The sequence below is a fragment of the Macadamia integrifolia genome, chromosome 10 (genome assembly GCF_013358625.1).
Source record: "Macadamia integrifolia cultivar HAES 741 chromosome 10, SCU_Mint_v3, whole genome shotgun sequence".
NCBI classification, from domain to species: domain Eukaryota; kingdom Viridiplantae; phylum Streptophyta; class Magnoliopsida; order Proteales; family Proteaceae; genus Macadamia; species Macadamia integrifolia.
In genome coordinates this window covers 4,150,791-4,176,035 of record NC_056566.1, presented here as the reverse complement: position 1 = coordinate 4,176,035, position 25,245 = coordinate 4,150,791, and the positions used below count along the sequence as shown (strand labels likewise).

Below are 25,245 nucleotides of genomic sequence, written 5' to 3'. Positions count from 1 at the left end.
ATCAGCACAGGCCACAGGACCAAGTTCGTCGAAGAGGTTCAAAGGGAAAAGTGTTAGTTCGCTGAGGAAGTGTCAACGTTCGCCATATAGAAACACAGGATAATTCGAAGCTTCTTCCTCAAGGTGCACCTCTCTCTCTCTCTCTCTCTCTCTCTCACACACACACACACCCATGTGGGATTCCTGTTTTCAGGATTAAGGTTCTGTAACGTTTACTAAGTTTGGTTTATGACAAGATTTGTGATCAATGAAACAAGGCAGCTAATTTAATATAGAAAAATTGAAACCTTATATGGAATGAAAGTGAAATCATGAATCAATAGTGGCACACAATTCCCATGAACACTTACGCTCCTATTGTACCCATATATTTTCCTTGTCATATTCAATGAAAGAAAAGACAAATAGTAGAAAACACGGCCTTGGGGACAAAGTAACACCAAAAACGAAAGAAAATCCACGATATATGGTGAAGGGAATCAGCTGTGTTGCATCTCAGGTTGTGCCTACTGTTTCTGAAGCCAACGCCTTGAAGTGGCTTGAACATCAGATCTCCTTAGTCTCTGCTGTCTGCAACTTTATGAACTCCTCAAAGTTGGGATTGCATCATTCCTACAGTTTGAAAAAAATTCTTCATCGAATTTGCACCCCATTCCTCATCATCGAATGAATCACCAACATATGGAGTCAAATGACAACATTAAAAATATCAAACACCTGAATGTGGGAAGGCAACTTAAGATGGTACGCTCAACAACTTCAAGAGGACCCAATTTGCGAACATTCAACTTGTTGTAGGTACCCATGGGATGGTGCTTTGGAGCCAAAAGAGTCCACACATGATCACCATGCTTGAAGGTAACTTCAAGCCGATGTAGATAACTTCCACGCTTGAAAGCAGCCACACTTGTCTCAAGGCAAGATTGAACAGTATCATGTATATTTGGCAATTGAAGAACAATATACTGGAAAAAGGAATTGGTGCAAGATCTAGAGCTGTCGTTGGTTGCTTTCCATACACAACGAAGATGGGGTTGTAACCAGTGGTATGGTTCATTTTACTATTATGTGTGAACTCCCCAAGAGATAAATGATTCCCCAAGAACGAGGATTGTCATCGATCAAACTTCACAACAAATTCCCCAATGAACGATCGACACCTCTGGTTGGAGGTCCGTTTGAGGATGAAATATCATACCAAATTGGCCACAGCTGTATCAGAAATTTATAATCCCGATCAAATGTGTCTTAGGAATTCCATATATTTAAAGAACAAATCACCTAATATGAGACAACCATAATCTTTAGACACTTATTGCAGATATGGAATTCAAACGTCGCACAGTTCGAGGAAAACAGAGTACGAAATCCATGCTGATATCCTCCCATGGTTCTTGTGGAATGGGTAATGGGAGATAAAGGCCAGCAATAGTAGCTTGACCCTTACAAGTCTGACAAACGTCACATACCCGTTAACAGTCCACAAGACGATGAACATCTCATTTCTTATGGCGCCAAAATATCGAGCTACTATTAACTGCAATGTCTCGTCAGAAACAAAATTTCCTTCACGATGCAACTCAGAAATAATGTTTAGTTGCTAAGAGCAATCAGATACATAGAGACGATTTCCTTTGAAGAAAAAATCCTCACAAACAGTGAAATCAGTGTGTAATTTAGAACTTACTTTATCTAAAATAGATGCAAAATAAGGATCCTCAAAATACAACTCCCGGAAAGATTCAAAGTTAAGTACTATAATGTGCATAGAATAAAGCAAGGTGCGCTTGTGACTCGAAACATCTATTACCTGATTCTGAATACCGGCTTTGTGCTTGATGACAAAAGAAAACTTTTCAATAAATTCTGCCCATTTACCATAGCGAGAATTAAGATTCTTCTGTCCAAAAATATATCTCAGTGCCTCATGGTCAATATAATGAATGAACTCCCTATGAATAAGATATTGACTCTAATGTTCAAGAGTTCAAAAGACGGTATAAAACTCCCAAGTCATAGGTCCTGTAACAGAGTCCAGCACCGCTGAGCTTCTTGCTGAAATACACTATGGGTTGCCCTGCTTGGCTTAGTACCAATCTAATATCCATACTCAAATGCGTCACAGTGCTCCTTGAACACAATATCGAAGTTGGGTAGTGCAAGGAGAAGTGGAGTACTCAACTTCATCTTCAGCTGCTCAAAACTTTCCTGTGCTACAGAAGTCCATTTGAATGCCCCCTTCCTTATATGAGCAGTGAGGGGCAGCAAAAGTGCTAAAATGAGAAATAAACCTTCGATAAAAAGAAGCCAGGCCATGAAAACTGTGAACCCCATGAATATTGGTAGTAGTAAGCTGATCTTGAATCACTTGATTTTAGACTTGTCCACAGAGATACTGTAGCCAGAAACCACATATCAGAAGAATAGAATTTGAGTCACCAAGAAGTAGCTTTCTCAGTCACGGTGTAGACACTTACCTTGCCTAAAGCTGTCAGCATCTCATCAAAGTGTTGTAAATGATTATTAATAATTTAACTATAAATAACATTGTCACCAAGTAAACAACAACAAACCTCCCCAGAAAAAAAATATTTGACAACTGTGATCATCTTAGATTAATCCAAATGGCATAACTAGCCACTAGTACAAATCATCTCACATCTTAAATGCTGTCTTCCATTCATCTCCAGCTTTGATTCTGATCTGATGACAGCCACTCCTGAGATCCAGTTTAGAGAAAGTAGTGTATCGCCCAACAATTGGTCCAACGAATCATCCAACCTCAGAATAGGAAAGTAATATTTAATAGTGACTTATTAATCGCTCTACCATCGATGATCATACGCCACTTACCATTCTTCTTAGGAACAAATAGTGTGTGTATGGCACAAGGACTGAGACTCTGATACAGCCTTGTCCAACAACTCAGAAAATTTTTGTTGCAATTCCTCATGTTCTGTAGGGCTTAGCCTGTAGTGAGATAAATTTGGCAACGAAGCTACCTGCACCAAAACAATCTGGTGTTGTATATCCCTCATTGGGGGTAGGCCTAGTGGAAGGTCCGAGGGAAATACATCATGGAATTTGGTCAAAAGAGGTTTAACCTCTCCAAGAATAATAAGAGAACAGCCACTATTGTCTGTCTTATTTAACAACACAAATGCTAAGTCAGCACTCTCCAAGGCATCCCATAAATCATGTAGCGTGAGTAAATTAGAGGAAGAACCCTCAGAAACGGTGGCCTTTATAGACTCCTTGGATGGTGCTAAAGTAATTTTTATACCATCATACACAAAAGCATAGGTATTTCTATACCCATCGCTAATCATCCTATGGTCAAGCTGCCATGGGCAGCCAAGTATGATAACATCACACCACACCTTGTCATAGTATGTAGACGCAATGGAAAAGGAAACCATGTAATGCAGGAGTAGATTACAAATAACTAACTCCGCAGTTTATAACCCCAAACAATACAAATAGAAGCAAGAAACAAAGAAATAATACCATCAAACAAACCCCTAAGGATACAATATAGGAGAAAACCAGCCCAAAACCCAACCCGATAGGAGAGAGAAAGACCTTCTATAGAGCTGGAGAAAGAAAGGTGCGGTCAGGTTTGTGGGAGTCCGATTGAGCTGCACTTTTGGGTGTAGATAGTCCCTAGGGAGGGTACAAAAACCCCCAAATATGAAGGGCTTCTAACGGCTGGTTATGGAGTTATACGCTTTCTTGATTTTCATACCTAGGAGAGAGAATGTGAAGAATTCTGCAGGAACAGCAACTTGTCTTCTTCAAATAACCTTTAAGAGAGGATCGATTGATCTTCTTAGAGTATAAAACCAGTCCTCCAAAGGATCTACAGATCAGATCTCAAACTTGGGCAACAATAAGGGTCGATTGGCTTCAAGAACAAGAACTCCTTGGCTGGCTGATTCTGATTTTGTATGCTTTAACAGGTTTGAACTTCTAATAACAATAAACAGAAAATAAAAATAGAAAAAGAAGAATTGATGGAGGGTTGAGAACGGTGAAAGAAAATAAAGGAATAGATATCTCACCCCTCAGGTTTTGGGTATCACACCCTTCAAAAGTTTAGGCATCTCACCTCTCAATAACAGTTTTTGTAGCTAAAGAGTAATCACTCAATAATTTATTCATTCAAATATCCAATTATAAGTACATAGACTCCTCTATTTATAGAGAGCAGAATAGCAATCAAACTACTACTAAAAGCTAGTTTCCCAATAGGACTAGACACTCCTACTACAACTAGGAATTCAAAATAGGACCAAGACTTGACTTTATGACTCCAACATGGAGTAGGACTAACTAACTAATAGTCCATATAAGACTTTACAACTGACCAATGGCCTAATGGGCCTTTATTGAATTAAATAACAACTAACTAAACTATTGAATTAAATCTTATTTTTCTACCTTCCACCCATATTTTAGGCCCATTAAAGTGGCTCATTTCAAAGAAAATCTATGGGATCAAAGGCCCAACACATATATAACACAACCCAAGGCTTATTTGCAATAAAATAAGCCCAAGCGACTTATTTACATCACCATGCATCATTTTGACATTGTTACCTCAATACCTCATTTAAACGACGTCATTTTGTAGGGTGTGGGATGATCCTTAACTTCCACTTGAAGCTTCTGAGATGATGTTTCACAAAAAATTGGAATTAACAATCAGCTAACACACCTTCCCAGAAACAATCCAAGCAGAGTGAAATACTGTTCCGTAGCCACCTATCTTCAGGCTCCTGCAGTAGGGTGAGGGAAACCTATCATACCATCAATAACTCTCTTGTATCTACACGTAAAATTTGCTCATCATCTCCTTTACCTTGGCTGTCAAATTGTTGCTCTCCTTCAGGTTCGGATATTAGCTCACCGTCCTCATTTGCTCTCGTCTCTACTAACAAGCCTCTCCCAACTGGTTGGCTTTAGCAGAATCGCAATTAGCCAAAGGATGACCATACTCAGCACAAGCAAACCACCAAATCCCTATGGATGGGGAGGTGGTATTTGGTTGGTAGATGGTGGCTGATCTAGGTGGCTACCTCATGACTTTTGGGGTTGTGAACCCGTGCTTGTACAGCAGATGAGTTACCCTATTACCACACGGTGGGATGCACCCATCGGATTTTGAGGTTGTCTTCATGACCATGAAATTCCACCTTCATGACTAGTTGATGTGCTTCACTGAGGTCCAATGTATCCACAACGTCCTGAATATATAGATGTAAACCCTCAGGTATTTTGGTTAGGAGTTGTTCTTCTGGTTCCTAAACATATTTACAAACAACCAACTCATTAAATTCCTCAGTATACTGATCTACAACACTCAGTGTTTGGAATCATTGGTAGGGATCCCATTTGTAATTGCTAGGCAGAAAGGCATTTCATAGCTTTTCCTCCATTTTCCTCCAACTCGTTATTGGGGCTTTGTTGGCATTTTAGCGTAGCTGGTTTTCTCATCTTCACCATACTGTTGCCTTGCTACGTAGCTCCACAACACCTCTTCTCATGTACTTCTTGATACTTGAACACCTCATTGACAATGATGAACCCGTCCACAACTACGTCTATTGAGACCAAACCTGTGAACTCAGGGATGCCGGTTCTCATACCTCAATCCCATCCTGGCGAATATTATCCTAGTGACCTGTTGTGATGATTCTTCCATCCACTAACAAACCATAGACTCCCCGACAAAGATGACTCGTACTCCTAAAAAACTTTTTCAGCTGGGTTACATCATGAGGTAGTTCTCTTCGCTTCCATTGCTCGACTCACTTTTGACAACTTATTGCCAAAGCTACTCATTCTCTTTTTTGAGGTTGATCGTTAAAACTAGAGATGTGTGGCCCCCTCTACGCCTGGGTTCCATAGCAGATCTCCAGCCAGCTCTAATACCAAATGATGGAAACCACGATGCAATCAAAGAACTCAGAAAAGAAAAGAACAAGGTGAGCTCTTCCAGGATTGGGGATAAGCTCTTCTAGGCTTCAAAGCACATAATGGTCTAATACTTAATTTGAATATTTAAGTAGCTAAAGTGTACATCACCGTTCTATATTTAAAGGAAAAGAAACCCCAATCTCAAGCCTCTACCCCTATTGATCCTATGGCTGAGATCAATTACAGAAAAAAGAAATAACTAAACAGGAAGAAATAAACAAAAGAAATAATTTAAAACAGGAAATAGTAATAATGAAACTAGAAAAATAGTAACTAAGCAATCCCCCGAAGAATCCCAATACATCGAGGAAGGAAAGTACAGCTTTGGGTATGAAGTAACAACAAAAGAATGGAAGCAAATCTGTGAAATTTTGCAAAGCAAATCAACTGGGATGCATCTCAATTCTCAGGTTGTGCCCCACTGTTTCTAGCCTTGATGCGGCTTGAACATCAGATCTCCTTAGGGTGTGCTCTTTGAGACTTTATGAACTCCTCGATGCCATCTGGAATTGCATCACTTTGCTTTTTCGTTGTTTCCATTGGGATTATCTAAAACTTGTTTTATATCTTTCTACCTCATTTTTATTAAGCACGGCAAAGAAGCATGTTTGGGCACAATTGAGACCCAAGTGAAACAAAATAATCCAATGTCATGATGGAGTTGATATCCCTAATGGATGCCAGGCATTTCAACTATCAAGATACCACCACTTTTTTGGGAAAACAACATTCAAAATTTGGAAATGGAAGTAGTTTCAAACCTTCCATATTTCATTCCATTGATGAAAAACATAATAAGGCGATATAAGATGTCCTATCAAAGTCAAAAGCTAAATTTGGTTCAGCATCGTAGATCCAACTCTTCTAATCATCACATTTTAGGGATTTGATTGCAAAGTAAATTTCAATAACCATATTTGGAATGATTTTGAGTTTTCTTTTGCTTTTGGTAAACATATGATTTGGAGTTAGTTACATATTCATGTTAGGTAATGATTATGAAAAGTTCCCATTTTAGTTTTGATTTGATTTCACTTTCCTTACCCTTATTTCCCTCGCAACTAGACAAACCTTCCAAGAAGGGTTAATCACTGAGAATTTCAAATGGTGTCCTCTAACTGGATTGGGCTTCCAGTCTGAATTGTTTCTCTCTCATGAAACTCTTTCTCTTTTTCTCATCCTTTTCCACTACAAATGAGGCAAAAAGAGCTCCATAACTTCTTCATTGGCTTGTTTCCTTTTCATTTTAGATTTATATTTTTCTACCATTTGTCATTTCTTTTATTGAACAAGACAAGGAAAATATACGGGTACAATTGAGACCTAAGTGAAAGGAAGAATACAATCTAAGTGAAAGGAAGAATACAATGTTATGATAGAGTTGATATCACCAATGGGTGCATACCATGTCAATTATCAAGACACCACCACTTTTATGGGAAACAACATCCTAAATTTTGAAGTTGAAGTAATTTTCTATCCTTCAATATTCCATTTCATTTATGAAAAACACAATAAGGCGGGAGTCAAAAACTAAAGTTGGGTTCAGCATTGAAGAACCAACTCTTCTAATCAATCAGATAGCAAAAGAGATCCCCTAAGGAAACAGTTTATGGCTCTTTATTCTACTCTCCCCTTCCTCTCTTAGTTAAACCCTAGACAACTTACACAAAGACAAAAATAATTTCACATAAAAGTGTCACACAGCCAGTTAGTTGTTGGTCATCCCCCTATTTATGGGGTTCTTGATGCCAAAATCTAGTGGATGACATATTGGAAACATGTGCAGCATCCCTTACATATTATGTGAGTTACAAAGTCCATACTGAAATATATATATATACATATAAAGGCCCTAAAGGGCAAGAGACATTTTGAGTCATTAATGCCTAACGATTTTCCCTTTCAATTTACGAAGAACTAAAAGTGTGCATGTGTAGTACAGCATATGAGAGAGAGAGAGAGAGAGAGAGATTGTAAAGGAGAATGGGGGAGGTCACATGGATAAGTAAGCGGGTTAGGAAGTAAGTGTAAGTGAATTGGCTAAACCTCAAGTGGTTAAAGAATTAGAATGAGGGTTTTTTTTTTTTTTTAATTAATTAATTTATTTTTAAATAAAGAAGATATGTTTTCTTTTGTATATGACCATGCTTTTGGAATTAAAAAAAAAAAACATGCTTAACATACCAAGTAGTATAAATAGTTAGCATTTCAATAAATAGTTTGTCTTTTTCTTAATCCTATATAATTTTCCTTTGATTTCATCACAATTTATGTAAAATTATAGAAAATAACAGAGTTTTATCATCTTGCACTGATCAAGATCTACGTCTTTGTGATTATAAGAATTGTAGTTAACCAGAGGTTTCACCATTAAAGCACTTGTCATTTGAACTATTCATTTTTCTTTCACAGTTTCCTCCATAGTTTCAAAGGAAACTTAATCATACAGGTTGATTGGCTTGCTGCCTAAGAATTTAGATATGCCATATATAGTGGTCATAAAGTACTGGCTTTATTTTATTACATCCCTCCTTGTTTAGCCTTAATTAAATTTTGATACATTTTTCATTGTGACATAATTGTTTTCTAAATTAATCTCTGATTTGTGGTGGCCGTTCATTTGAACAATTTGGTCAATAACCGACAGGATTCAGGTGACTTATCCATAACTATCATACATCACGACTTTCATTGTTGTCTGATGTGATAGAATAGACTTTAGGTTAGTCTTGTTACAAAGTTTGACTTATGCAAGTGTAGTAGAGTTCTACTAGTCATCTTGCATAATCTATGCCATAATTTAGGAGTGGTGAAGTGTAACTAGTGCTCTAAGAATGTAGTTATTGTACATAATAACTGAATTTGTATTTGATCATATGAAATGTATTGACACGAGTCAATTAATATGGTGAATCTCAAGCGATGATTGATTAATAGATAAACTCAGGTTGAGCATAGTTAGTTGCAGTATCGTCTCACCAGCATCCACCCCCCCCCCATTTGATGATTTTCAAGTTGCCATTTATGGTTTGGCAAGGTTTTTTGTAGAAAATGCTATTGTAGGTCAACATTTATAGTTCTAATCACAGTTTAATGATATTTCTGATGTTGTTTTTATTGTTACATCACTTGGAATTTCGTATATGGATCTGCTATTTTGAAAGTTCAGTTTTTCATTTTGCTCCTGAATCCACTGCAATGCATAACTTGGTGTTCTTATGATAATAAATTCTTCCTCATTCCTTCCATTTTTCTCCAACATGTTAATTCTAAAATATCTACTGAGTAATATTACTAAGTTTCTATACTGGTTTATTTCATCGAATATTACTAAGTTTCTATTACCTCTATTGATGTTCTTAATTAAACAGGGACGGACTTAATCATATATAACTGCAGTTTCTTCCATTCACGATTTTTCTATGAATTTTTTTTATTAATTGATTATTCTCTTGCTCTTTATATATTTTCAAATGATTTTTGTTGTGTCTATTTATCAACAGGTTCAACTACATCTAAATGTGACATCGATATTGAGACTCCCAACATTGGTCTAATTCTTTCAGGGACACATAAGATGGAATTGTTTGGCAGTTAGATGCTAGAGTTTCCAAAACATTTTTGCAAATGGGTTTGAATCAATTCAAAATGTGGTAAAGCTGATAAGATCTGTATTGAACTGACCTGAAGTAAGCCACCTTTTTGCAAACATGGATGCTTTTGAAGAATCAAAGAATGATATGAAAATCGGGATTATCTTTTCGCAGCCTTCTACAACCATTTTCCTACATGAGTTTTCTGCTTCTTCACACCTAATTATGTTATTCGTTTTATCCATTTCCTGGGCTCATCAGAGGCGTATGATGCCTACCCTTGAAAATTCAAAACCATGGTTAAAGAATACGTACTTTTTATACTATTGGTCAGCCTTTATATCTTGCATAGGCCTATCTTTATGTGATCTTCTACTATGCTTGTTAAACTACCTGTCTGGGTACAGGCATGATTGGTCTGATCAAAAGTTTGTTGCCCAATTAGATTTTGCATTCAGAGCACTCACTTGGTTTGTGATCTCTGCTTATTTGCACATTCAGTTTTCTCATTCAAGTGAGCGCAAATTCCCCACTGTATTAAGGATTTGGTGTGCCTTCTACTTCCTAATGTCTTGCTCATATCTTTTTATACACCTTGGTTTGTATTGGAAACAATTGTGCTTACCATTCCTACTATGGGTCTCCGATATTGTATCCATTATTGCTACTTTGTTCTTTTGTTATGCTGGGTTGTTTGGCAGGGAGCAAGAAGGAGAAGAAATCCATATTTTGGATCCCCTTTTGAAAATTAGTCCTAGTCGAAACAATGGTGACAACGGACAAGGATCAAGTGTTGGTGGCGAGAGTGTAACTCCTTATGCAAATGCAAATCTTCTTAGTATTTTTACTTTTTCTTGGATGGATCCTTTGCTTGCACTCGGGTATAAAAAAACATTGGAGCTTGAAGATGTTCCTCAACTTGCCAAGTGTGATAGTGCTAATGTGGTCTTTGCTCGTTTTAGAGAAAAACTTGAATGTGATGCTTGTGGCGACAATGGTAATGGTGGTCAGGTAAGCACACTCAAGCTGGGGAAGATATTGATTCTCTCCATGTGGAAAGAAATTGTATGGACGGCTCTATATTCCATTGTATGCACAATGGCTTCTTATGTAGGACCATACCTTATTAAAGCCTTTGTCCAATATCTCAATAGCCGCCACCAGCTAAAATATAAAGGCTATATGCTAGTATTTATTTTCTTTCTTTCAAAGCTTATAAGGTGCCTCTCAGATAGGCACTTATCCTTTTTATTGAGAAAGATGGCAATTAAGGTCCGTGTCGCCTTGTTTGCAATAATCTATAAGAAGGGTCTTAGGCTTTCAAGCCAATCAAAACAGGGCCACACCAGTGGGGAGAACACCAATTTGATTAGTGTTGATATCGAGAGAACTGGCCTTTTCAGTTGGTACTTGCACGATATATGGATAGTGCCTCTTCAATTTATTCTAGCATTCTTGATCTTGTACAAGAGCCTTGGGCTTGCTTCACTTGTAGCTTTTGTTTCCACAGTGATTTTGCTAAGTGCAAATGTTCCACTTGGAAGACTACAAGAGAGATATCAGGTAGGATTGATGGATTCAAAGGATCGAAGGATGAAGGTGACATCTGAGGCTCTGCGGAATATAAAGATTCTCAAGCTCCAAGGCTGGGAGATGAAGTTCTTAGCCAAGATAATTGAGCTCAGGACCTTTGAAACAAGATGGTTAAAAAAGTTACTTTATACGTTAACTATGACTTCCTTTGTCTACTTGTCTGCTCCCATGTTTGTATCCATGGTTACTTTTGCTTTTTGTATCCTTATGGGAATTCCGCTAGAGTCAGGGAACATTCTGTCTGCAATTGCAACATTTGAGATATTGCAAGGGCCCATATATATTCTTCCAGACTTAATCTCCATGGTAGTTCAGACTAAAGTTTCCCTTGATAGGTTAGCTTCATTCATCAATCTCGATGACCATCCAAATATAGTACAGAAGATTCCAAGAGATAGTGTTGAGGTAGCAGTCGAGATGGTTAAGGGAAATTTCTCTTGGGACCTTGATTCCCCCAATCTCACATTAAAAGATCTTAATTTCCGAGTGTATCATGGTATGAGAGTGGCTATTTGTGGTTCTATTGGGTCAGGCAAGTCAAGTCTACTTTCATGCATATTGGGGGAAGTGCCAAAGGTATCTGGAACCATTAAGTTGAATGGGACAAAGGCCTATGTTGCACAATCACCTTGGATACAAAGTGGAAAAATAGTAGACAATATATTATTTGGTAAGGAGATGGACATAGAAAAATATGAGATGATCCTCGAAGCATGTTCATTGAAGAAGGATCTAGAATTATGTGCCTTTGGGGACCAGACCATCATAGGGGAGAGGGGGATAAACTTGAGTGGTGGACAGAAGCAAAGAATCCAGATTGCACGTGCTTTATACTATGATGCTGATATTTATCTACTCGATGATCCCTTTAGTGCTGTGGATGCTCACACAGGAACTCATCTTTTCAAGGTAGTTACTCTTGGCTTCTACTTCAAAACCTCTCCTTCATGAAATTGTCTTGAAGCTATACATCATATTGTTTACATCACAATTTTGTCGACCAAAAAACGAGTATAACATAAATATTGATCTAAAAATAAATAAAACCATGGTTATCCAAACAAACAAGACATAGATATACATGATATCAAGTAATGCATGTTCTTGCATAACACCTATGGTTTGATGTTGTTTATCATTATGAAAAGTTGTATAATTGGCTCCTTAAGTAATTGAAAATTATTTCTAAGTGCCTAAATGTCGATATCTAAGCTTTGTGACAGGAGTGTTTGCTGGGACTTATGGGTTCAAAAACAGTAATATATGTTACCCACCAAGTAGAGTTTTTATCTTCCGCTGATCTTATCCTGGTGAGATATGCCATCTTCCTTTCCTGGCTTCAAGTCCATTGACCTGGTTTGAGAGATTATATATCTTCTTTTGTTTGGCAGGTTATGAGAAATGGAAGGATTACTCAAGCAGGAAAGTACGACGAAATTCTTAGTTCAGGAACTGATTTTATGGAAATAGTGGATGCACATAAGAAAGCTTTGGCAAGCCTCAATTCTGTCAAGCGTGGAACTTGTTTGGATAATATAACTAATGGTAAGGAAGATAGTATTATAATATGTAGCGAGAAGTCTATTCAAGATGATAAGGAAATCGAACCCGAAAACTACAAAATAGAAAAACCCGTTGGGTCAGAAGGACAACTTGTCCAAGAAGAAAAGAGAGAAAATGGTGGAGTTAGTATTTCAGTCTACTGGAAGTATTTTACTACAGCATATAAAGGGGCTTTTGTACCATTGATATTGTTGGCACAAATTCTTTTTCAGCTTCTCCTAATTGTTAGTAGTTATTGGATGGTGTTGGCTACTCCCGTTTCAAGGGATATGAGATCTTATGTTAGAGAATCCACTCTCATCTGTGTTTATGTTGCTTTAACCCTTGGAAGTTCTCTTTGTATACTTATAAGGTCCATGCTCACTGTAACCGTTGGATATAAGACAGCCACAACGCTCTTCAACAAAATGCATTTTTGCATTTTTCGTGCTCCCTTGTCAGTTTTTGATTCTACCCCAAGTGGAAGGATTTTAAATCGGGTAAGTAAATATGCATATTTACTCTAAGAATCCAAATGATATTATTTGATTACCACAAAAGTTAAATATAATATTAATTGTAAATAAACTCTATTTTTCTATACAGGCATCCATAGATCAAAGTGCAATTGATACCTCTATTCCACATCAAATTGAAGAACTTCTTATCTCAATCATAGGATTTATCGGAACTGCTGCAGTAATGTCACAGGTTGCATGGCAAATGTTAATAGTTTTTATTCCGATGATAGCGGCATGCATCTGGTACCAGGTAATTCCATAACCACTTTCACTTCTCACAATTAGAATTTCAAATTAAGCTCAATCATATTTTCCCCATAAATAACAGGACTAACACAAGTTGGTGCAACCTTTTATTTGATTAATGAATTCAGAATTTTCTTCATTCACGTAAAAATTGGTAGTTGTGAAAGTACATATACTTTTTTTTTTGGTAAATAAGAAAATATATATACTTGGGTGTGAAAGTGGTGATTTAAGCTTTACTATTCTTCTTAATTTTATAAAGAATATATATAAGAAATCCAACCATCACACATTTTATGTAAAATTAATGCAAAACAATAGTCTTTCGCTTACCATTTTTTGAGAAGAAAGGACCAAATAGGCCAAAATTGTCAAAACGCAAAGTGCACCTGAAGCGACATGGCTGCATTTTTTATATGCATAAAATGTTCTAGACATGTATTAATAAAATTTTTATGGCCTATTAGTTCTATTCGTACCTCCATCGCATTGGAGCTCATACAAAAAATAAGTCAATAATTAACAAAAGTTAATAATAATAAATTAACAAATAATTTCTCATTTTTGCACTAGCTAAATAATAAATCATTTATAATTGTAAAAATAAATGAGTAAATAATTTAAATAATATAAATTGGTAAACAATTTTGATTAGTAAATGGAAAGTTAGTAAAATAATTCTAAATAACTAACAAATATTAAGGATTAAAGCAAAATTCCCATTGCAAGGCACATGGTTTGAAATCTCAGTCTAAACATGCAATTTCAATCGAAATTTCACAATTTTGGCATGGACTAAGACGAAACCGTGGTCAAAACCAAAAATATAATTGGTTTCAATGATATTTCGCACATTTCGGCGGTTTTGACAAGTTTCGACTGAAAATACTGATTTTTTACCAATTTTGACCAGCCTAATTTTGGCTAGTTTTGACCACTCCATTGAACTTCGCCTCAAAATACCTGGTTTCGACCAGGTTTCAAAAATTTCGACCAAAATTTCGGTTTCAGCCAAGGTTAAAACCCAATATTTAGAACCTTGGCAAGGCCTAACTACAAGCTTTGTCTTAGTGGTACAACCGTACAACAATTTCGGGTCTTGTGGATTGCTTTAGTCAAACCAGCCATTACATAGTTGTTCCCCAACTGGCCTAGTCATGTGTCAAGTTTTATATCCAATCTTCATTGTATGGCCACTATGTTTTAACTTTTAGCCCAAGATTTTCAATGCCTGAATTGAAGTTGCCCAAAGTTGCGAAAGTTAAACTCTCAACCAATCAAGGTTCAAATTTGATAGATGGATGGTTGATGATTTGGACAACCCATATTGACAAAGTTTGAGCCCCAATAGGTCTATAATGTGCCAAATATTTGGGAATTAAGAAGACTAAATAGGTGGACCACCAAGGAAATGGTGCTGATTAATTACTTAATAATTTTCAATGGAAAAGTTGTCTTCTTGCTTCCTTTTCATTATTTTTTCCATCTTTCCTTCACATCCCTCTTTCTTTCCTAAGTGAAGCAACATGGGCTACACATTATGCTATAAGCATGCAAAAGCATTGCACTTAAACCAAATGAAGTACCTAGGCAGGCATTACACAACTTTTTTTTTATCCCATTAAACTACACATTGTGTGCTTTTGACAACAATGAATAAGGCCATATTTCCAGTCCATCATTAACAAATTTAGTTTTAGCAAAAATTTAGATCTGAACACATGCTCTCATTAATTGAATTTGAAATTTGATAATATGATTAAAAATTCGATAAAATTGTATATTGAAAGCACAAAATTGCGGATACAATTACGTTCAAGTTCAATAAATTTTTTTACTAAAGAATTTCGGGGGTAGAAATATTAGGATATAGTCAACATACAAGTATTTGTATATAGTTCAATCGACATCTACTAAATATAGAAAATATAACCATTCAAAAGAGAACAAATAATATAATAAAATATGGGAAAAGAGTTTCTGAACCTACAACATCGGCTATGCCAAGACATATGATTATTTTCATTTTTTATTTTCTAAAAAATTAAAAAATAAATAAATTGTGTTTGGGCGTAGCCTACTATAGAGTACCTGTGCCTATAAAATATTTCCCTAAAGTTTTATCTATAATGTTGGTGTCATTGTCAACCATCTAAATGTAAGCATCTCACATTAAGAAATGCCTCTTAAAAAAGCTTGTATCATTTTCTCACTAACTATATATTGCATATTTCTTTACGTTGTACCTAATTTCCTATTTTATGAATCTTGACATGTAGAAATACTACATAGCTGCGGCACAAGAACTTTCACGGCTAGCCAGAGTATGTCAAGCTCCAATTATACAACATTTTGCTGAATCTAGTTTAGGTTCAACCACCATCAGGTGCTTTGATCAAGAAGAGAGGTTTATGGATACAAACCTCAAACTGGTGGATAGGTATTCCCGGCCCAAATTTCATCTCTCTGGTGCAATGGAGTGGTTATTCTTCCGCATGGATATACTGACATCCATCACATATGTCATCTCTTTGGTTTTCTTGATCTCAATGCCTAAAGAAGTACTCAAACCTGGTAAAAAATTGAAATTGATATCAGAGGAAACACCCTTTAGGGCAACTAGGATTAATTGCTGACATGAAAAACATGATTTCTTTTATGAAAAACATGATTTCTCTCTTTTTCTTTTCTCTGTTAAAGGTGTCATGGGTTTAGCAGTCACGTATGGGCTTCGTTTTAGTATGCATGCGGTCATATGGGATCTTAGCATACTTGAGAATAAAATGATATCTGTTGAGAGAATGTTGCAGTACACTTGCATCCCTAGTGAACCCCCTTTGTTGATAGAAGAAAGTGGACTAGGTCATGAATGGCCTTCACAAGGGAAAGTTGACATTATTGACCTGAAGGTAGTCCCCAATCTAGATTTCTCAAGTCTTTATCTCTTGTTTACCTATGTTGGTAGAATAAAATAGACTAGGTCATGATGATGATGTCAGTAATGTTGTTGGACAACTATTCTTGGTCTTATGAAATTCTGCTAAGCTTGATGATTTGATTGGTTAATATGTATGTAGGTCAGGTATGCTCCACACCATCCTCTTGTCTTGCAAGGTCTCACTTGCACTTTCCCTGGAGGGATGAAGATTGGCATCGTTGGGCGCACGGGAAGTGGGAAATCAACGCTCGTACAGACTCTCTTCCGTGTGCTTGAACCTGCAGCCGGTCAGATTTGGATAGATGGTATAAACATCTCCAAGATTGGCCTTCATGACTTGCGGTCAAGATTGAGCATCATCCCACAAGAGCCGACAATGTTTGAGGGAACTCTAAGAAACAACCTTGACCCACTTGAAGAGTACACTGACGAACAAATATGGGAGGTGAGTTTTATTTTCAATTGATGAATAATATTTAATAAGGGACAAAACTAGGATGGACATATCTCCTTACTGATGATTTACACTCAAAATAAACACATCACAATTGACAAGTTGGAAAATGATGTTCTACGAACTCCTTTCTCATGGTCACATTCTTTTATTTATTTATATTTGTTCAATTTTTTTAATCCTTTACGCTATGATATTGAAATCATTTCATTGGATGAATTAGATAATCTTTAGGCTAGTTTGGCCTAAGAGATCTCTTAGTTGGGACCTTAGAAGTCCATTCTCTTTACTGCTCCATTTTCCATTTCCACTTGGTATTGCTGATACTTTCTGTTTCGTCGAGCCCCGAACTTGTGGTCCTCCTTTGAGTGTGGGTTCAATTGGATGAATCAAGAAAGGTGATGAGTTGACATAAGCATTTTTGTTGTTTTAGGCTTTAGACAAATGCCAGCTTGGTGATGAAGTCAGAAATAAGGAAGGGAAGCTTGATTCTACAGGTTGGTTTCTTCTCTCATTCACTCTACACCAAAGTTTTTCACCATAAATTTAACCATACATGAGTGCACATCCTTCCAAAATTCTTATTTTTTGATATATCCAACTTCTAGTAGACAACCAACCTCCCAATCCCCCAACCCCTTTTTTAACAAAAAAGGAGGGAACAAAAGTTAATGAAAAAAAGATCCTAAATAGCTAACCCATTTTCATGTGATTTACCATAGTGACTGAGAATGGAGAGAATTGGAGCATGGGACAAAGGCAGCTAGTCAGTTTAGGGCGGGTATTGCTCAAGAGGAGCAAAGTGTTAATACTCGATGAAGCTACTGCATCAGTGGATACTAAAACTGACTATCTAATTCAGCAAACGCTTAGGGAACACTTCTCAGGGTCTACTGTCATCACAATTGCACATAGAATAACATCAATTCTTGATACCGATATGGTCCTCCTTCTGGATAATGGTTAGTAGCCAGTAATTATTGCACCCAAATCAGATGGACTAATTTGAGTTTGGTAATATGTCTTCTCATCCTTTTTTGGTTGCCTAATCAGATTGGCTTGTTTTCTTTATCTTAAGCAGGCATTGTACTGGAATATGATGCCCCAACAAAATTGCTAGAGATCAAGTCCTCATCATTTGCAAAGCTTGTTCAGGAGTATATTCAAAGATGTGGTTCCTAGTTTTTAGAAGGCCAAAAAAGTGATATTTGAATGATCAAATGTAAGCAGGGTGCATGAGGCTAAAGTGAATTGCTTTTGAGCATGATTAATATATGTTGGGAGATGAGAAGGAAATAGAAGAGGCTAGCTGTAATTGTTTGAGTTGGCATAGGCATTCAGTTAAGGTAATTGCGTATGGAGTACTTAGAGCAACAAAGGATCTTATAAGAATGTCACAAATGGAACTGTAAAATTGATCCATGGAAGCCTCTTTGAACCACCAGCCGTATGCCATAATCAGCCATTCCCATTTCAAGTGTATTATTGTCATGCTTTTTGGAAAGTAAAAGTATACGAAATAGATATACATGCTCAAAAGAAAATGAATCAAGTGATCATGGCATGCCACCATGACACATCAGTTTTGGAATCCAAAGTCCAAACCACCTTGCTTTTAAGCGGTTGGATTTTGGCCTAGACCTAATTGAAGTCTCATTGGATAAACAAGAACAGAGTGGTCTGGAGTTTGAACTGATACTCTAGGTTGAGCAGCAATTAAAGATTTAATTATTTTCCAGTCCTCTTGTTTGTGCTACATGTTATTGCTTATTCTATTTGAAGAGAACATGATAAAGACATTTTTTTACTTGCTTATTATGTCTTTCAAGTTTAAATATAATTTTGTTCTTCAATTGTCCACATGGTAGATGACAACCTGAAATAAAAATTAATCTTTTACTGTCTTCAAATATCCAATTATTTTCTTCTTCCATGCACACCAAATGATGGCAAAGGCAACCTTTATCCTATCCAAACTGCCAGCTCTTGTGACCCAGAGAGAAATAATCATGTTGCCATTGTGTTTCCCATATTTGAAAGCAAACATAGCTAAAAGCATAATAACAAAAAGAATACCAGTTTTAAGATTTCTTGAATTAGCAGAATAGCAAAAGAATATAATTAAAATTCGAACAATCTAATTCCTGAATTAAATAAAGTTTTGATCTGATAAATTATTACTGTAGATAATAGAATGGCTTCTGAACTTCAAAGATAGTAGCTGGAACTTGAAGGAGAGAATAGGAAAGAACAGAGCTAATAGAGAATCCACCAATCAAATTCTGAGGAATCACCTTAAAAGTTGCAGGAAATCTATCCAAGCTCACAATTTATACACATGGTGGGGGGGGGGGGGGAATGAGAAATTGATTGACTCAATAATGAAAGTTGTGGCCTCCAGGGTTGGATACATATCTGTTTATATATCTATGAAACTTAGAAGCCTATTTGAACAGGAAAGTCCTAAACCAAGTAAACTGTTAACTAAGGCTCTCTTTGGTTTGATTTCTATTTGTATTTATTTTTTTTCAGTTGTTTGGTATAATTTATTGTATTTATTTTTATTTATGATAAATCAGAATAAATCACAAATCACAAATTAGTGAAAAGCTATTTGTGATTTGTGGCCACAAATCATTTCTTATGATTGGTGCGCTGCACCATTAATTAGCACGTGTTATAATAGTTAAAAATCAAGGGTAAATTGGTAAATTTGATTATTTTTATAAAAATCCATATTGTTTGCCCATATGATTGACCTCCGAGCTTCTCTTGATTTGGCAGCTTCTTTCTCCATTACCATCGCAAAATCTATCAGAATGAGAAGGGAGGAAGGCGGCAATCGAAAGCAGAACAAGCATAAGATGAAATAGTAGAGTAGTTTCTGCTTAATAGAAAGTAGGAGAAAGAAAAAGATCAAAGTGCAAGAAGAAGGAAAAGATGTACAAGACCAGAAATTGAAAATGTTTTCTCTGAGGCTGCTTTGAACAGAGCAGGTGAGAAACATAGGAGAATATTAAAGAGGGAGGTTCTACTACTTATTTATTAAAACTGTTAGGAATTTAGGACGATGGCTCATACTGGGAATGGGCTATTAGTAGAGATCCCGGTACATGGACGACCCCCACTTCGTTTTTTCTTGAAAGGTTCTTTGGCTCGACGGAGATTGATGTTAGACGCATAGATTTCGCACCTATACCGCTTGGTGCTGGGAAAATGATCTGTCCAGGGTTGTTACCGGCATTGAGGATGGTGCATCTGATGTTGGCTTTGCTTCTACAATCGCTTAAGTGGAAGCTTGAAGGTGGGACGTGTACAAAGGATGGCATGATGGATGAGAGGATGTGGTAGTGAAAAAAGGGCACAGATCAATCATGGTAGAATACGAGAGAGCCAAAAACACCGCCTCTGTTCCCCTGAATTTCAGCCAAGGTATTTCCACTTCAACCAAGTTTTCCCCACCAATGTCAGATGCCCATCAGTCCACTCCGAGAGAGATAATCTGCAACACCTTGAATAAGTGCAAGCCCCAAGTCACTGGCACTTTCGGTAAAGCGAAAGACATAGCTCAAGAAGGGCAATGCACGCCACGGAGAAAGGCAAATACATGGCAACGTAAAACATTACAACTGCGGCCAATGTGGGAAGTGGGAAGATTGATAGTGCCCACAAAGTGTTTGATTGAATGTTATAATGAAATGTTGTGACAAGGAATCCCATTGCATACAAAGATCGGGTTCCTTTGTAGTGCGCGCTGCAGTGTAGTGCAGATCCAAGGGCTGGGAGCCCTCAGACATGCAGCCCAAGGCATGGACGAGCAGCCCAATGTGCTCCCAGCCCTTGGGTCTGTGCAACACGCTGTGTCACACGATAGAGGATCATTATCATTTTATACAATGGAAGTTTCATGTTTAGAGAATATATTCTGTAAATAGGATTTGCCAAACCTATTTCTAATTATACTATTTATTATCTAAAAAGTAACCAAACGATTATTATTTGTGGTCCATAATTTATTGTCATAAATGATTTCTCAAAAATAGGTAATAAATACAAATAAAAACTATAACAAAGAGAGCCTAAGACATAAAATTCAAAATTCACGACTTAAATAGGACTTCATAAGCATACACTAAAATCTGGAAACAATAGAGCGAGGCTATCTTAGTAGGATACGGAATAAGGATTGAAAAAACAAAAGAAATAGGTTTCTATATGAGCTAAAAGGATTAGGCTATCAAGCACCCTTTTTCCCTTGTTATTCCCATGTGTGGAAAAAGGGTCCGCATCATCTGGTACACGTGGTAAGCTTCAAGGGTGTTTTGTATGGTTGGTTACTCTCTGGACTCTATGGAGAGAGAGGAACAATCTGATGCTTAAGGTTGGTTTAGATCCTGAGAATAGCCAGATGGAATGCTACATTGGATTCACTTTAAGGCATCCTATCTGACTTCTTTTTGAGACAATGGGTTCCTATTGCCTATTCTTTGGAAAGTCACCATCACATTCAGCAAGAGTGGGTCCTCTTCCTGAATTTTATTAAACTCTAATTCAATTATGATCCTTCCGGGAATCCTAGAACTGCAGGGAATTGTGGGTTGGTTAAATACCATAATGACAATAACCCCATTGGTTTATGACTCCACTACATATGAGCTTGATGTGCTACTATTAAGGGCTTGGAGATCATGTCCTCTTCTAAATGGTGCATACAATTTTTGAAGGATATTCATACATGTTATTTGTTATTCACTGAACAGAGTCTAACTCTGCTGGTCCTTGGAGATAACTGCATGTTATTAGGAGAGGTAGGCCTCTTTGTTTGGTTGCAAATTGTAGTTTCTCTTGGGAGAAGAGGTCTGATATTTCCTTGGTGAATGAATTAGCCAAGGTGGTTTAGCAGAGAGTTCTTGTATGTTCGTAATTATCGCATTGCCTAGTCCCTTTTTAGTTTTTGATTCTTGATCAGTTGATTGCATTGTCTTGTTGCAACTCAATTCAATTCAACTCAATTCAACCATATCCCCCAACTAAATGGGGTCGGTTACTCAGATCATTTTTCTTCAATCAACTCTATTCAAAGCCATACTTGTGACAAGTTCAAAGCTATGCATATTTTTACTTGTCATTTCTCTTAGAGTCATTGTAGGCCTACACCTGACTCTTTTAGCTCCTTCAATCTGAATCAAATCACCCCTTTATACTAGAGCATTCAAAGGGCTCAATTGCACATATTCATGCCACCTCAAACAACTTTCTCACAACTTATCGTGTATCAAAGTTACTCCTAAATGAGCTCTAATTTGTTCATTTTTTTTTCTTCGTCTCATCCATCTCAACATCTTCATTTAAGGACACTAAGTTCGTTTATATGTTGTAACATATGTCTGTAAGTTACTTTCCCTACCTTCAAAAAAATTAGTCATTTATCAAGGAAAATGAACCCACCATGCTCTCCAATGTTGAATCCGAAAATTCAATCATTTAGACAGATATATTTTGGATATGAAAACCATTGTTGATGTGTGTTTGGGTGTTTTAACATGTGTGTGAGGCATGTAAGAGTATTAGGACACAATTCAATGAGGACAATCCTTAGAACTAAAGCAAAGCATGTTGAATACAATGAAGAATTGTTGCAGACGGTTAACCGTGAAGAGTTGTGGTTGTCTGTCTCCATGAAAGACAAAGAAAAGCTTCAAAGACATCAACATATGAAGATGGAGTCTTTCGTGAAGATCAAGATTAGCTGCCCTTAAATGTTTTAAACCAGAATAATAAAGTTTCTTTGTGAGTAATGGTTACTCCTAGACCTGCAATAAGTTTGTTCATCAGCTGAGAGAGTTGAGGGTGAGAGACATAGGTTGAGATAGTCATTCCCCTACCCCTTTTATTCTACAATCTCTTCTCACCTCATCCCTTTCTTATTTTTTGTTTCACCTTTGTTTATTGAGTGATTGAGAGTCGTAAGTTATTTGAAGACTTGAAGACCATCAACCAAACCAGTTTGAAGATCAGCCAAAAGAAGGATCGAAGTCAGCTTTCTATCAGGGTTTTGTGACCTGATAGACCTTGGCCGGATCTCTCAATCCAGCGACCATCTTGCAAGGCCCTTTGCAGGGTTTGAAGAGCACCCTAGGAGGCTCCTTCAACCAAGGTTTCAACCCCATCTTGGCAGCAACAAGCCAGCTGCAAGTTTTCTCCCATATCTGTATCTAAACCCTATTTTTCTTGTCTATGGTATCTATTGAGCGTGATTGGTTTCGTACCTACTCGGTGGGTTCAAACCAAATTTGGAGGATAGTTGGGAATATTATTGGCCATCTTCAAAAAAAAATTCAGGCTCATCCAAGCCCCATTGTGTAAGTTCTTAATTTTCTCCTATTTCAGCCCAGATTTTCAGATCCTGACTGGGGTTAGGTCCTATGTGATCTAGCGTGACATCAATGACTTCATGGAAATAAGAAAAATAGGAAACCCCCATGTGTGGAAGGAGGAATCCCATTCAACCTAAGTTTTCCACAAAATATGAATTCTACTAGGACTTAATAAAAAAAAAAAAAAACTAACACTAATTCCTATAGGCCCTAAATCCTTAATATTTGGGCTTATAGATTGGTTCATTACAATAATAGTAAACCCAAAATACTAAACCAATTGCCCATATAACCCATTCGGCAATCAAAATCAAATATATTGATACATTCTTGGTCCAGTCCAATAGCTTGGTTTGTTGTTGACCTTCTCGAACCTCTGAATAGCATCAGGACCATATATCTTTTATCAACTTTTTAACATTATCAACCATGAAGTGTACATTCTAGGTACACTCTTACATTGCTTCACTACCCAACTCTTTAAGCAACACCATGACTGAATTAATAATGCTCATTGGCTTTTCCAACATTATAGAAAGAAGGGTAAGTTGCATCTAAGGTGCCCAAACTTTGTGAAAAGTACATTTGGGGTGCCTCATTAGGTTAGCCTTACTGCAAAATGAAAATATTTCCAAGTTTGGCCCCTCTCAATCTCAGTCCCACCCTTGACCCCACCTTCACTTCCACTTCCACTTCCAAGCTTGATCCCAATCATGATCACCACGACCACTACTGTGGCCCTGACCCTCTGCTTCCCTGCTCCCTTGCAACTCTGCCCCACCCCACCACACCACACCACACCACACCACACCACACCACACCGTGCTCCCTGCCCCCACTTAACCCCATCTCTTCCCCATGCAAACCCCCCACCCCCTTCTTCCCCGCCCTCCCCTACAAACCTCTCTCCGTTCCAGATGATTTTAACTGAAATAGAGAGTCAATAATAAAAACCTGAGGAATGAATGTGAATTTTTCCACTAGTTCAGGGCAGAGGAATAATTAAATGGGATTTTGATCTTATGTAACTTTGCCCCGTGATGGAGACTACCTATTAAAAGCAATTTACATTGTTATTTCAAAGGAGATAAGTTGAAAATGAAACTGAAAATGAGACACAACAAACACGCAGAAACTCACACATTCACACATTTCAAAACATCAAAGAAACGGAACCTACACAGAGGACATGAGAGTTACTTGTGCAGAAGTCCGCCATTGACGGAATCACAGTATCTCTTCATCCACTGCATGAGCTCCAGGTTATCAAGGGATCTTCCCTCCACTAGCTTGTTCACTTCAATGTGCTGAAGCCCGAAAAGAACAACATCAATTCAGAGAGGAAATAAAATTTCAACAAAACCCTAAATCCTTTTCCTACAGAAAAATGAAACTAGAAATAGATAGATGGGGCCTGCAGCAAATAAAGTATCTATTGAACCAATAAATACCCTGTTTAAAATTATGATTAAATATGAGAGAGAGAGAGTGAAGATAATGAACCTTTGTAATCTTGAGTTTATTGAAGACATCGTGAAGGTATCAATCTCGGCCTGAGAGGCGAAAGTCTCGGTTTCTTCCATGTGAGCATCCGCCATTGTAGATGGCACCCTTGTTAGGAAAATCAAAGACAAACGAAATCAAGAAAGACACTTCCCACCTGAATCGAGAATCGATCGTTTTCTCCAATTGAGACTTGAAAGTCGTTTAATCTCAAACCACAGTGTGAGGGGATAAAGGAAGAGGTTATTTATGTAAGGGGATTCGAAGAGTTTCTGGTATCCACCTTCGTTGGGAGTTTCTGGAATATGGCGGTAATGTTCCGTAATCTCGTCTCCCCTTCTCTGGGCAGGGGCAGGGTGGCAGGGGCAGGGATAATGGTGGGTGCTTCGCGAGGGGAAGAGATGGTGCTGAGAAGGGGCTAGGAGCATGATGAGGTGGCGGAGTGGCTGGGGCGGGGAAACAGGGGGTGAGGTGGGGCCGTGGACCGTGGGGGTGA

The 25,245-nt window shown here is 37.4% G+C and overlaps 1 protein-coding gene and 1 long non-coding RNA gene across 8 annotated transcripts; one reads left to right on the top strand and one right to left on the bottom strand.

Moving 5' to 3' along the window:
* Window positions 1-265: 265 nt before the first annotated feature.
* On the bottom strand, window positions 266-25,245 carry LOC122091263. 7 transcript variants are annotated; one of them, XR_006143897.1, is made up of 6 exons: window positions 24,750-25,245; window positions 24,427-24,553; window positions 15,901-16,048; window positions 1,337-1,537; window positions 718-1,212; window positions 266-612 (listed from the first exon to the last, which is right to left on the bottom strand). It is a non-coding gene; the product is annotated as an uncharacterized LOC122091263 (long non-coding RNA). The 7 variants fall into 7 exon arrangements; XR_006143892.1 differs by having other exon boundaries at window positions 266-1,212; window positions 24,750-25,244; XR_006143893.1 differs by having other exon boundaries at window positions 266-1,212; window positions 24,447-24,553; window positions 24,750-25,243.
* On the top strand, window positions 9,822-18,393 carry LOC122091262 (ABC transporter C family member 3-like). The gene is made up of 10 exons (XM_042661124.1): window positions 9,822-12,077; window positions 12,392-12,478; window positions 12,560-13,210; window positions 13,317-13,481; window positions 15,757-16,051; window positions 16,178-16,386; window positions 16,555-16,860; window positions 17,303-17,366; window positions 17,592-17,831; window positions 17,951-18,393. Exons 1-10 carry the CDS (start codon window positions 9,843-9,845, stop codon window positions 18,049-18,051), a joined length of 4,353 nt encoding a protein of 1,450 aa, XP_042517058.1. The 5' UTR covers window positions 9,822-9,842; the 3' UTR covers window positions 18,052-18,393.

Coding starts and splice junctions, on each gene's coding strand:
- LOC122091262 (XM_042661124.1), top strand. CDS start 9,843: ATGATGCCTACCCTTGAAAATTCAAAACCATGGTTAAAGAATACGTAC. Junction 12,078..12,391: donor CAGGAACTCATCTTTTCAAG/GTAGTTACTCTT, acceptor GCTTTGTGACAG/GAGTGTTTGCTGGGACTTAT. Junction 16,052..16,177: donor TAAAGAAGTACTCAAACCTG/GTAAAAAATTGA, acceptor TCTCTGTTAAAG/GTGTCATGGGTTTAGCAGTC.